The 14,967-nt window shown below is 38.0% G+C and overlaps 1 protein-coding gene across 1 annotated transcript in view; it reads left to right on the plus strand.

Moving 5' to 3' along the window:
- Nucleotides 1-14,967, plus strand: part of NSMCE2 (NSE2 (MMS21) homolog, SMC5-SMC6 complex SUMO ligase) — a 125,691-nt gene that overhangs the window by 49,196 nt on the left and 61,528 nt on the right. The window contains 1 exon segment of the mRNA XM_041407564.1: nt 9,678-9,831. Within this exon segment, the coding sequence (XP_041263498.1) occupies nt 9,678-9,831 (154 nt within the window).

Consider the following 14,967-nt stretch of genomic DNA (forward strand, 5'->3'; position numbering starts at 1 on the left):
GTGCTAGCAGCCTGAAAGAACTTGGGGGACAAATGTGATAGCCTTGCAGAAACTGAGGAATAAGAAAAAAAAATCTATCTAATGAATTAAAAAATAACAGAAATAAAATACCTGCAGGCACAGACTGATAAGTTTAGAGGGAAGTTAATTTTTATGCTTTTAGATCTTATGGTAAATGACAGTTTCTAATCATGGACAGCATAAAATTTATGTGATTATCGGACAGCATAAAATTTATGTGATTATCAGACAGCATAAGGAGAATGTTTTTGATAGTCAAAAAAGTACTGATTTTTTTTCCCAGTATTATGTCCAAACTTGTAGTGGTGTGGCTTCCTGTGTCAGTGAGTTCTTGGAGAGACAAACAAGATTTCTGCTCTTAACACCTTTTCTTGTCAGCCAAACCAGTATTAAGAAAAGTGTTTTTAAATTTGAGGCTAAGCTTTTAAATTTATTTTGCTTCTACGAACAGCACTTTAACAGTGTATCTGAAGAGTATTCCACTTAGGAATTGTTCTGGTTCGTGCTCCTGTTTTTCCTACTGCCCTGCAGACTCTCAGGCAGAATGATTTTCTTCAGCCTTAGAACTGCAGATGAGGACTCTCTTTTTTTCCTGTTTCTTCTCACCCTGCTGTCACATTTTGAAGACATGAGTAAATTGCTACTGCAGTCACACAGTCTCATTTACAGAAATTCTTATTTTAAATATGAACTATTTAAAAATTAAAGTTGGATTTTAATTACTTCCAACAACAAAATCAAGGTCTTGTATGTAATGGGGGAGCCTATACATGCTGGAGAGCTGGAATATAGTTTAATTTCTAGTCACAACTTTAAACCTGGATTGATAATTTGCATTTAGCTTTTTAAAAAGGCATTGCATATGAATTGCAAGAGGGTTGCAAAACAAATATCTCTGAATTTTTAAAAACTCTTCTTGTGAGTTTCTAGAGTCAGCTATTCGAGAGTCAGCTACCAGATTTCATCCAGTCCACTTTACAGTTAGGTATTGCTATTGCTACTATTGTGCTTAATTGCAGTTTTTTACACTGCTCACAGTTTTTCAGGTTTCCTTTATTGTGGAGAGTATGAAATAAGGTGGCCTTGAATTAAGATGCAGATACTAATGTAATGACCTATAACAAAAAAAGTGTTCAGGTTTTGTCAAAGTTTTGAGGACCCAGTTTTGGGAGCTCAGTACAAAAGGGATGTGCTGGAATCAGGAAGTTGGGCTGAGTCATGCAGGACACACAGCTGGCGGAGAAACAGTCAGTTGTGAAAGCATTTGTTGGCGTCATAATAAAGGAAAATGATGTAAAACAAGGATTTTGAAGAAGGATTTAAAGAGATATTCCCAAGTGTATGTTAGGAGCTTTCCCACAGCAGGAGGACCAGGAGAGAGAGAGAGAGTCTGAATTTTTAAAAACTCTTGTGTGCTTCCTATTCTAGAGTCGGCTACCAGATTTCATCCAGTCCACTTTACAGTTAGGTATTGCTATTGCTACTATTGTGCTTAATTGCAGTTTGTTACACTGCTCACAGTTTTTCAGGTTCCCTTTATTGTGGAGAGTATGAAGTAAGGTGGCTTTGAACTAAGATGCAGATACTAATGCCAACTGTGTAGCTTATTTCCAAAGCAAAGGTTTGCTTTGTCACATTCATACTTCATATGTAGAATAACATATGTAGAATATGTCTTCATATGTAGAATAACATACAGAAAACAAGATGAAGACAGACTTCTGTTTTGTTGAAGTCATTAAGAATATTTAGTCCAACTCTTACAGCAAACGACAGGCTTTCAGAAATGCTGAAAAGATTAAGGTGCTAAATATCCATGAGCTTTCTTCAGTTTGGTACCTTGGGAAAACCACACCTATAATACTCACATTTACTGCTGTTTTTGTGAGCCATTTTTACGTTATTGGTAGCAAGTATTTTTAATACTGGTATTTCAATAATATCCCCTTTCGTTGCTTATTTTTACCCCTTTGCACTTTGAAAAGCATTGCACAAAGGGTCTTGGGGAGAAACAAAAGGGTGTTCACCATCTTCTCTCTACCATAGTCAGTAACTGGGGTAAATACAAATGGGTGGATTTTTTCTGTTAAAATGTATGTGGAATAGAGCATTTTGCTTGGGGTGAAATTTCTAACATATGGGAACTACAAGTGATGCTGTTCAGACTGTAAACTTTGCATGCACACAGGCAGTTTTGTTTCTTCACCTGGTGCTCATTTGCATTAATCCCACCCTATATATATGGTTCCTTTCTAAACAGGAGACAGAAAGCAACCAGGGTGGCCAAAGTCCATTAATAGCCTTACTGAAATGACTGTGGAGTGCCAGGAGTTGAGAGAGTTTGCTTGGATACACCCCAGTACACCTGGAAGCAATGTGTACCTCTCACTGCTTACTTTCTTTTTAAGGGTTGAACGTGTGCAGCCGTGTTTAAAGTAGGGGAAGGAAACTGGAAGGTACAGGCAATATTTTATGGGGACACCCTAGCTACGACCACTTCGTTGATGTGCTGTTTTGGAACCACGGCAACCCTGCCTCATCTTCCTACTGTTACTTTAGCAGAGTTTTGGGATATTTGAATCGTGCTGACTGTGATTTTCTGTTGTGCTGTCCCGGTTTATTAAGGCAGTATGTGTCATAGGTGTGGGTCAGCCCTTACAAATCTGCCTCTCTTGGTGTTTCACAATAGTCTGCAAAGGTGTTGCTCAACTGGAGTCCCAGCCCTGCAGCCATGATGTACCAGAGGTGTTGAATCTCCTGAATCAGATGTGGCCCTTTAGGCAATCCTGGCTGCAGCTGAGCTGTGTTCATACTGCAGCTCCTGCTGCTGAATGATGATATACTTTTTGATTGTCCTTGCAAATGTTTCCAAGTGCAGTGTTTTATTTGTGCATCAGCAAATGATCTGATATTTGCTAAGGGTTTGTATCTAGCCATTGAAGAATAATAAATGACTGTTTAGGTTGAGCTGAAATTTTGCAGCCTGATTCAGTTACAGTGGTGACTCAGAGTTGGTTCTCACATGATTCACAAAGTGTATGGGTGACTCAACCCACAAATTTACTTAGCTCCCATGTTATTTTCCCTCTCAGTGAAAAAAAAATTGGTTATAATAAATAATCACAGCAAACTTTGACTTACCCTGAGGTAAAATAAATATGTGTGTTGAAAGGCTGCATATTTGTAATAATAAATCATTTAGTGAGGTAAGGATGAAATAATGGGACGTAGGAATTGTTAAACAAGAAAGAAAGGTGACATGCATTTCTGTTTGCTTTTGTTGCATAGCAGAGATAAATAAAGGAAGAATGGTTACTTTCTCTGTCCTATAAGATGCTCAGAGAGGCTGTTTTGACATTCTTACTGTTGTTTTCAGCCAATTCTTGGCATTTGTTCTCTGAAATAAGCAGATTTAGATATGTCCATTTCTGGTTCAGACATTTTGAAGTTATGTCAGTTCAGAAAGTGTGAGGTTCCCAGGTTCTGAACTGGCTCTTTGTGGGATGTGGTAGGCTGGCACACCTGTTCCTGAAGAACCTGAAGTTGGCTGTCGGAAAAATAGAGTTCCTTCACAAAATCAAATTCACAAAGAGAAGAAATTAGGTCCCAGCAGGAACTATAAGAAGTTTTTCTTCAAAAGATGCAGCTGCTGTCAGTGATTGATAACCAAATGCAGAGGCACATGGCTGTAGTGTAAATACAGTCTAAATTAATCTGAGTTTGGAGATAGGTGGAAACATCACCATATCCTTTTTTGTACTGCCCCAAAAGAATATAAATATCTAAATAACTACATACCTCTGAGCTTTATAGCACTGAGTGACTAATCACCCTCCCTTTCATAAATGAAACAACAAAGAATCTGGAAAATGAAGAAATTCTGCCCTGTCAGCTGACTTGGTCTTTTAAAAGTTCATTAGCAAACAGGAATGTTTCTATACCTCACAAAACTCAAATGCCAATAATATCCATAAATTAAACTTCAGAAGTCCATATTTTGCAGGAATTACATTACAGGGAACAAATAATGCATGGTTTGAAACACTCTGCTGAGAATTCTGAATTCTATAAAAAGTTCTTTTGTAGATTGTATCACAGATTTGAGGAAACTGCAACATGGTTCAGGTATGGCAAGAAATTTCTGAGAAATAAAATGGATGGTACTGGCAAGCTTCCAAATACCAGGGACATAAAAGAGATAGCCCTGAGAAAGAGAACCTTGGAACAGTGACAGGATAAAAATATGCAGCTAAAGGACTTCTGTGCTAGAGAGAGAAGAACAAAAAGGCTAAAAAATAACCATGTGTGTCACACGCTGAACCACTGCAGTGCAAAGACCAGTGGAGCATTTCTGTGACAGGCAGAATGCTGTTCTTTTATCACAAGGTTTGCCAAGCAGCCACAAGCTGTTTCAGGCCTCTTTAGAGAGAGTGAACCAAATGCACATGTTAATTTGAACTTTCCCTCAGCTAAAGGAGAAGGCAAAAGGATGGCTTTGTGCTCAAAGAACTGGGATTTATTTATTCTGGGTTCTGCCGCAGTCTCCTTGTGCAAATTTAGGTCAAGTTATTAATCTCCTAATGCCACAGCCTCTCCACTTGTAAAATACATGGTACATGTCACAATGGGTGTTTGAGGCTAAATTCTTTAATGTTTGTGAAGTGTTTTGGGACTGGGCAGGACAATTATTAAATGCTGCAGTGCAGCATGCAGGGTTATGCTAATTAGTGCCTTTTAGACACTGATCCCTTGCTGTATGGAGACTAATACTGGTCCAATTTTAGTCTGTGGTACCTTTGACCTTACTCGTTCTGAGATTGGTCTGGAACAGAATAATTTATTTTTGACTTGGTGGTTATGGTAATTGATGAATTAAAAATTCCCTACACTGTCCCTTGGAATACCCTGCATTTACTCTTCCCTTAGGCTCTGCAAGCTGGCCTTTCAAAAAACCTGATTTTTGGAGGTATAATTTTAACAGTTTAGGCATCGAATGGACACAGTCCCAGTGGAAGAATCCATGAGAGGCAGGTGTATCCTTACAGACAGATATTGGTAGAAGACATGTCATGAAGTGGCTCATTCCATAAGCACTGCCTGTCAAACAGAGAAACCCTTTTGCACATATGGCTCTGACCAGGCGGTGTGGTGTGAGGCCATGAGTAAATGTATCTTTTGATAGTTTAACTACAGCTATGTTTTCTTAAACAATTATATGTTTAGCAGTTGCAAATATGTTTTCTTATCAGGACTGCTGGTAGATCATGTATGTATATGTATGTTATATATAACATGTCTGTTTTCCTTATTGCTGACCCCCATGTAAAACCCATGTGGTTCTTTGCTGGTATGGCACAGCAGATGCTTTTGCTTTTTCTGTTGCTGTAAACAAGATGTTGTGACTGATACTACTTTTCACCATATGTCCTGAACACTCCCAGTTCATCGTTACATGTAATTTCCAGGATGCTTTGTAGGGTGTGTATGCCTCCACCCCATTTCAAAATCAATGTAGCTCTCAATGGATTGACTAATGACTGCAAGGTGTTACTTAGCATGCTGGTTTTGGCTGACAGTGCTGCTAAATGAACAGTTGTTTGCTTAACGTGTCTTTCATGGTTCTCATGTGAAGTAACTTATTCTGAGGAATTGAACATGTCAATGACTTCAGGTCTGCTGGTAAGCATTTATCTGGCATGCTGCTGAGACCAAGAAGGAGCATGACCCCAATGGTGTCCTGAACACTGATAATGTTGTATCGTCCCTTTAGCCATACCCTATGTTTGTATTGCCCTCAGACATTTTGTTGTGCTGATCTCATCATTCCTACATCCATCAAGAATCTGTAGAGTAGGAGTGGATGGGTGGCAGGAGCTAAAGAAAACTGTAATGAACCTGTAAAGGTGTTGTGCTGATGCAGTGTATAAGATGTTGTAATTCTGTCCCACTGTGAGGATCTAGGACTGATGGGACATTTTCTTTCATTTGTTTTCATTTGTGTTGTTGCGTAGACCATTCTCAACCCTCTTCTAACCCTCTCTTAGGCATAGGATATGCAGCACCGAAGAGAAATTGCTTGTGCACAGCAAAATGTATTTGCTTGTTATTATAGTGGGTGGACATGCCTTATTATTCACCTGTGATGTGTTGACCTTCCAGAAGGTCTACCTGGCATTTCGATAATAGCATGTGTGTGGTACAGTACTGAGTGTGGTCAGGAATGGTGTCTCTACTAATCATTTTAATGAAAGCAATCATGTGGAAGTGAGCAGAAACTGAATTTAAATTGTAAACATGAAAGAAGTTAAACTACAAGAAAGTGCATTCTTTGAGCATCTCTCACATATGACTCTAGGTTTCTGTATGAGGTGGTTGTCTGAGCCTTTGTCATATGTGCTGCATTGCTGGGCTGTCCTCACAATCTAGTAATGTGTTGCTTTTGGGAATTTAGCTGGTGTGAATGACTTTTTTTTCCTCTCGATAGCTGGTGGAATTGTTCATGTTGCCCTCAGCAAATAGCAGGCTACTTTTACTTTAATAGACCTATGTCAGCAAGCCGCGTGATTAGTTAGGTGCTGAGGGAGAGTTTTATGTAAGCATTCTCTTGAGGTTGGTGAGATGCCTTCATGCAAATTTTTGTAGCTCCTCAGTGGCACAGACAAAGTTTATTCATGTGCACATCATACAATCATAAGAGTATCCTGAGCTAGAAGAGAGACACAAAGGTCATCAAGTCCAGCTGCTGGCCCTGCCCAGGACACCCCCAAGAATCCCACCATGTGTCTGAGAGCACTGTTCAAATGCTTCTTGAACTCTCAGGCTCGGCGCTGTGACCACTTCCCTGGGAGCCTGTTCTGGTGCCTGGCTGACCTCTGAGTGAAGAACCTTTTCCTAATACCCAACCTAAACCCCCCTGACACAGCTTTATGCTGTTCCTTTGGGTCCTGTTGCTGGCCACCAAAAAGCAGAGGTTGGTACTTGCCCCTCCACTTCCCCTCGTGAGGAGGCTGCAGACTGCAATGAGGTTCTCCCCTTTGTCTCCTCTTCTCTGGGCTGACCTCAGCCATTTCTCATACAGCTCCTTCTCTAAACTGTTTACCATCTTAGTGGCCCCCCTTTGGGTGCTCACTAACAGATTTATATATTTCTTGCATTGTGGTGCCCAAAACTGCACACAGCACTAGAGGTGAGGTAGCACCAGCACAGAGTGATGTAATGCACCTTCTCAAACATATGTTCTTTTTGGTAGCATAATGCTGTAAGTTACAGTTCCTGCCTTTTTTTCTGCTCATATGTGTACAGTCTTTTAATTCTGGAAGTTGGAGTTGAGAACCACTGTTTGAGCTAACATTGACTGTGCCCTTCTTTTCACCTCTCAGGCTGAGGGTATGATTGAAGATGTTAGGTTGATGCATATCTGCACTCAAATCTTCCATGAGTCAAGAAAAAGATAAAGAGATCCTGATGTAACTCTATCAATGTGTAATGTGGTCCCTGTGGAGAGGAAAAGATTATTGACATTGTCTTTACTGCTGATGAATGCCTGTGATGAATGTCCACATAAATTATTTCGCTCTTGGTGTCAGTCTCAGCAACTTAGGTTATTTTTAGTATACACAGCTGTATCTTCTATATGGGATCTGGCCATAGTGCTCTCATTTGTCATGAGGGCAGATCTTAGTGGTGGGTTGTTATTTGGACTATTCTTGTGTGTGTCTACATGTTACTTTTATGTTAAAGAGAGAATGTCGGTAAAATCAGCGTGATGTTGCAGAAAGGAATATGTTTGCACTACATGAGTCCAGATCAAAGCATTCTTTTATAATGTCTTGCATTTTAAATGAATTTTGATTTAGTAAGTGCCTTTTTGTTCTTGCATACACTTGATAGCCAAGTTTCTTCTCCAGCTGAGTACTGAACAATGCTGGTCGGGGTTGTGATAGGCCTTCTGTTGCAGCAGTGTGCTGTGATGCTGGCACAGGCAAACCATTTGAGTGTGAATGATTGTCCTCACTGCACTGGCCACAAGATGCTCTGTTTTCCTTTGCTCCTTTGGTCAGGTTTCATGAGATAAGGACTCTATATTCCTGCCTGACTCCTGCAGCAGTCTAAGCATCTCTGATGACATGCTGTTGGTCTTTCATAGTCACTGTGCTCCTTTGGTACCAAAGTATTACTGAGTCTTTCCCAGTTACAGCTGGATGTTGTAGTAGGTGATCTTTTATCTCCAGGTGCCTTTGAAAACTTCATGCTACCACCTGGCAGTGCATGTTTTTTTCTTATTTTATTTCTTGCCACTACTTGCATCTGCTGAAAGTAAATGTGCCAAACTGGCTTTGCTCTTGGAAGAAGTAATAGTTCTATGGTTTACTTTGCTTTGCTTAAACGATAGTAAGGGGGTTTTTTTTCTCATTTTATGTATCTGCTAAGTCCATTTTTATGTGAACATTTGTTTATTTGGCTCCTGAAACAAAATATATTCTGTAGAATTTCCAAGGTCTCTGTAAACTTTTAAACCTGTAAATGACTTGATGAAGTGGACTGGTTTTTTTTTCTCAGTAGGCTCCTTTTTTTCCTGTCTTTCACAATCAATAGTGTCATGGTCTGGTGAAGGGCAGAATTTAGTATGTGTGGCTGGGGAAGAGTGGCTCAGCAGAAATGGTGCTTACCTCCTTTTTATTTCAGATTGTCATATTTTGACATGATTTTGGGATGGAAGTAGCTTTTTTTTCTGGTTCAGAAAAAGCTTAGCATTAAGGATTTGACAGATGTCCACCTTCTTTCTGACTTGGTGCTGTTGATGATCCTCACTGCACAGCACAGTCCCTGCTACAGTCCCTGAGCTAGTTCTTATGAAGAACTGTCAAAGTTAACACTTCCCTAGAATTTAATGTTGCCTTGAGAAACAGAAAACTCCAATTATTGATTCTAGGTAGTTCCCAAAGTGCTTTTTGCATTCTTAGAATATCTTAATATTGTCTATATGATAACTTCCCTTTTCTGGGTATTTATTCTTCAGATCATTCGTGCTGTATTTGCTGTAAGTAAGTGCTTTTCAAGAAACTGTGGTTTTGCCTGCTTGTGTGGCTTAATGCTTCTTATTCACACAGCACAAATAAATTGAGGTGGTTTCCTTTCACATCAGCTGTACTGTTCTTGCTGGTGTTATCACACTAATCTTGCATGTAGATTATAGGCTTCTGTAAACCTGATTCTGAAGTGATGAGAGAGTGGAGGGTTTTGCAAAAAACTCTTTTTTGCAAAACTCTTAAAAGTTATTTCAGATTTTCTGTTATCTTCTTGCTTTCTGGACAGAGTTGTAGACTTTGGTTTCATTCTTGTCAAGTGTTATGCTGGTTCCTGTTAACATGTTTATCTTCACCACTCACAGAGGTAAATTTGACTGCAAGGTTCAGTTTTCCCTTTTGCTACTGTGAGAAACACCCAGAAAATTAGTTAAATGATGCTGAGTATCTAATATCTGCATTTCATACTTACTTTAACTGAAACGAATTACATGGAGGTTATAGCTTCAGAGCAGGAAGCCTAACTAGTCAAAAGAAACTGAGATTATGCTAATGAAGTTTTGCTTGATGTCTTCTGCTTTGTATTAAAATGTGTCATAATGAATACATTCTATTTCTTCTTCCCTACAGGTAAAACGAGAAAAACCAGAAAATTTACCAGATTTAGAAAACATGGCACGAGAAAAATTCCTTGAAATGGAGAGCATGAACAGTGACTCAGATTTACAAAGGAATGAAAAATATATGTATTTTAAGGATCAACTTAAGGAGATGAAAAAACAATGTAAGTCTGTTTTTTAAAAAGTTATTCTTTGAATGCTAAGCAGTAAAATCTGACTAACTGCCCTGAAATATCGAACTGCCACTTATGGCTCAAACTGATGTAAGTATTCTTAAAAACTTCAAAACCTACTTAAATTGATATCTGTGTAGAAAAAACCCAGTTTAATTATCTTGGTAGTTTTATTTAGACTCCTACAACTCCTGCTGTGTTTGAACAAAAATATCATGAAAACCACATTTTTTTTGTAAGGTGGGCTTTTTCATTTGAAGACCTTTCACATTTATTTTCTTAATTGATAGGATCTCCTAAAAGGATTAGGTAAGCTGTTTTCATTTGTCACTTAAACAAATTGCTCCTGTTTCACAACATAGGATGTGTTGCAACACTAAGAAGACCTTTGCTTTAATGGTAGAACTGTATTGTTGGAAAATGCTTACTGTACGTGCTCTCAGGTTTACAGCTTCTGTGCACACAGTGTACAACACTGGAGATTACTGAAATCCAGTTTTTTCAAAATCATGTAATTTTTCAAGTGTTAAAATTTTAAGTTATTTGTGCTTAAATTACCAGAAAAGTTGAAGAGTAAACAGTTTGGTTATTTATGCAACACAACAAAATTGTCTATTTTTATTGCCCCACACATACAGCAGTCATTAAAATATCACTCTGATTACTGGTGCTGGGAAAGTTCATGGGCTCTGACACTATTTGTGTTGCTCTTCCCCAGTCATGATTATGTTCTGAAATCATATTATTCTGCTTGCTGTCCCTTGACCCCTGTACCTGTTCCCTCCCATCCTACATTTTGATTTCAACACAAACTGGTATCTCAGGAACTTCAGGAGTCATAGATTAATGATTTATACAATTGGAAAATGATATTCTGGGTGCTCTCCTGTATCTCTCCTTGAATTCTGGGTTTTTTTAGAGCCCTATCCAAAACCCAAAGAAACCAGTGTAAAGAATTTTCCTACTGGACTTTGGATTGCTTCCTTATGGAGATTTATAGGACATGTTTGACAAGATGAATTTCAGATCTGGTATCTCAAGACTCCTTAGGATTAGAGCTCTAAGGCTTAATATATTTGTTTCCCATCTTTATGCATTTTAGCACTGATCTCTGAGTTTAATAAATCTCTTGGCACTACTCTAAGAATGAATACACCAATTTGCAGACCACAAAACAGTGTAATTTTCACTCCCTGCATAACCATAAAATTATTACTGCCCCACCATTATGTTGTAATTTCTAATTTCCAGGTGTTTGTAACTAAGAAGATAAAAATCTTGATAACTGACTTTGGATTTACTTTCTACCTTGTAATTGCCTGAGGAAGGGGTGTATGCTCTAGTGATATATTCAGTTCAAGCTATGGGATTAAGTTCTAACTGGCTGACTTGTTAAAAAAAACCCAAATTGAATAAACATAATAGAAAATATTCTTTAAAAAATATGGGGACATAATTCTGCTACTGCTGCCTCAAATCCAGATTTATCTTATTAAACACTTCACTTGCAATACCAGCTGAGCTGAAGATTAATAAAATCTGTAAGAGATATTACTAGTTTCCATAAGGTGATTTACCTTAAAACATACCGTATGTACATGTGGTTCTGGTGGAGCCATTTTGTAAGAAGAAATTAAGGTCATCCTGTTAAATCTTCAGCATTCATGCATAAGCCAAGTTATCTGTGTATTCTTTACCTTCTCCTGTACGAGTTGTGATTTCAAAAGCATGAGTCCTACAATTCTGGCCTCATCTTAACAGCACATTATAATATGTCTGCAGATTTTGGGACACACTTGAAAACTGCTGGATGTGAGGTACATGTATCAATAACTTCATCAACAACTACTGGTTAATATTGTGTTTTCAACTATTAACCTTGCCAGGTGCAACTTCGTTCACAATTCCTGGCTTTTTTCAAGAACAGATACACTGCTGAGGTTCAGTTTTTAGCTTTTTTCTGGAGGTTGGTTTTATTGCTCAATTAGATAAAACATAAAAACTCCTTCCAGGTTTTCTCAGAGGGGCTTTCCTGTTTTGTTTTGGTTTTTATTTTTGTTTGTTTGTTTGCTTGGTTTTGTTCCAATATTTTCTCTCTCAAAGGAGCATATAGGGTAGATACTAAAATGATTTGTCTTCTAGAATGAGTTACCATTAATGATTATGTATCTTTTATGCAAAGTTTGACATTTGTATTCTAGAACAGCTGAACAAGGAAATACTATATTCTTGCATTAGAAATTAACTGAGACTTGAAGGAGAAAAACTTCCTCAACACAGATTTAGGTATGGTGCAAAGTGTGAAGCACTTAAACACAACCTTATTTTAACAGAAAATTAAGCTAATATATTTTCTCCATTGATATTTGCTGCCACCATGACGAAAGGAAGCTGCATGGTTGTTCCCTGTCCCCTGACAGGTGACAGGCAGTGCCATAGGTAGCTCTAATACTCAGGGAGGAGAATGGTGCTGTGCCACCTTCATCTTGTCTTCTCTTGGCAGTTCTGTGGGAAGGAGACCTTCTTAGCTTTGAACTTCAGCAGCAGCCAAGGTGCAGAAATGAAATTGGGCAAGTACATCTCTGTGGCAGTAAGGATGAGATCATGCCTCAGAGCAGTTTCTGTTCTGCTCGTCGTCCAGACTGTTTTCAGACATTTTCTCTCAATCTGTGAGCCTTTATTATGGAGCTACTTTAGCTGGAGTTTGTGAAGTGATGAAAAATCTTCACCTCTGATATGTGTCAAAACACTGTCAGACAGGTTTTATGTGAACAGCAAGTGATTTTTCTGAAGTCTGTTTTCAGGACTATCTTAGTTTCCTAAATTCCCACTTCTTATTTTTAATGGAAAATAGTTTCATTTTTCTGCCCAAACCTTCTTAGACTATAAGGAGTAGAAAAGAGTGTTGGTTGATTTTTCGTTTTTTTAACCATTTCTTGTACCCCCAAGTGGTTACATTATTTTTCCCAAATAACTGAGTACTCGGAGGAATATTCACTACATTTGGTAATACCAAAAAGTTCAAACTGATTTCATGTGTGGTAAGGAAATTTTGTTGAGTCCTTAGACACAAGGGTCCTACATTTGCAAAATGTTTAGTGATCTCCTTTTGATTTAGTGAAATGCTTAAGTAAGTTGCAGAAATTAAATTTTATGAGTAGATCCTTTGAAATGAGTGAGATTGCTGGCATGTTTCACTTCCTTATTGGAGCATGAACCACAGTAGAGAGCCTTACAGGAGTGAGCCCATAGGAACTAATCCATGCAGGAATTGTAACTTTGCATTTTGTGTCTTCTGTAAGTTTAAAATCCCACCTTCTGTTTGAAGTTGTATTACTGAATCTTTTTATTTCATGCCAGAATATATATGTACATATATTTATACACATACATATACACATATCAAAGGCATCTATCTTCTGGCAGAAAGTATGAGAAATTTTGTCTTCACAGAATGAAACTAAGATCTGTCTTTATTCTCCATGTATCAGTTTAAATGTATGATACTCTGTATGGAGAGCTAATCAAAAGGTATAATCTCTTCTCCTGTGACCCTAGTTGCCACTAGTGTATTTGCTGAAGGTTATTTAGTGTCACGTTTGGTGCACAAAGGATGACAGATTTCATAGCCCTTGTGTAGCAGCTGATAAACGTGCACTTTGGAATCCTTGATAACTGCAGGTTCTGCAAACACACAACAGATGCATGCTTCAGTAGTGATTTTGTGGAAAATGATAAGATTTGAGTGAATGACAATATTGTTGGTTATGCCAAACAGTTTAAGGACTGGATTTGGCAAATATAGAAAATATTTTTTTTAATTATTTTTTTTTTTTGTAATGGAGGACAAATAATTTTGAGACTCAATAGTAGTTTAGGCAAGTTTTTGTCACAGGAAACCAGTCACTGTAATGTAGTTTGGAAAGCAGCTACACTGCAGTTGTAAGGATCTTTATTGCATTCGCCACTGATGAAAAAAAAAGTCTCTGAGTCTTTAAAAGGAAAAAGTATGTATCATTTTGGTAGTATGGATTTATAGTCATTATCAATAAGCAAATATTTTGAAAGGAGAAGATTTTAAATTTAATGTTCAAGTAGATGCCATATGCCCTGTTGATACGTGTATTTTAAGTTATGCATATGCTGAGAAATAATGGTGTGAAAAAATGTTTTTTTAGATACAGCTTGGGATAGAAAAAAGTCACTATGAAACAAATTATCTTAAAATTTTTAAAGCAGTCTATCACAGATTCCAGCAAAGACTGAGGTCTTTGATTTGCTTTTTAGTAGGATAAGAAAACAAGCTGCAGCAAGATACTGTGTATTATATTACTTGATGAGTTTCATCCAATTAATCCTCACAACATCACATTGAAGTAGGCAAGTTAATTTTACTACTTACCACACAGCAGTGGTGAAATTTGAGGAAATAGTTGAAGTTACTTGTATGGACTCACATAACTGATTTGCAGATCTGGGTTTCTATTCAATTGTAGTTTACTACTTAGTTGGCCTATTTTTGTCCCTATACTTAGCTCTGATGGCAGAGAATCAGCTGAAAAGTAATGGTAGTGTATTTTTCCTTATATTTTCAATATAAAAATATTTTAAAATCCCCTTAATGACTAATTATGAGAAAACAACTTCAGCACAAGAGTTGAAAATTCCAGCTGAAAGTGGGATTGGTGTTATGACAGTTCAGTGATGTGTGTGGGATATGCACTTTTCATTTACGTAAAATCCCTTACAGACAACCCCTTGACTAGTAAAGAAATGAGATGATCCAGCACTTGAGAAGGTCATTTGAAGTTTAGGAGTCTTTGGTTTAGGTCTTTGCTTTGTTACCTTCTTGTTGTCTTAGATTGAGTGATTTAGTTTCAGAACAGATCACTGGGAGTTAGGTCGCTAAAAAATTTGTGGATCTGGACCTTACACCCAAGTCTGGAATTCAGTTCTGGGTGTTTCGTGTTTGGGGACTGTGCAAGAAGAGGCCTGGGCTGGCTCATATCCGTGCTGCTCTGGGCTGGTAGCCTGTGGAGCAAAGCAGCCATGTCCAATTGAGTGCAAAACATTAAATTGTCCTGCTTCTCTAGTGGCACTAAAGCATCATTATTATGTTTTTGTGAG

The sequence above is a fragment of the Onychostruthus taczanowskii genome, unplaced genomic scaffold, assembly GCF_017590055.1.
Source record: "Onychostruthus taczanowskii isolate IOZ18803 unplaced genomic scaffold, ASM1759005v1 scaffold27, whole genome shotgun sequence".
NCBI lineage: Eukaryota > Metazoa > Chordata > Aves > Passeriformes > Passeridae > Onychostruthus > Onychostruthus taczanowskii.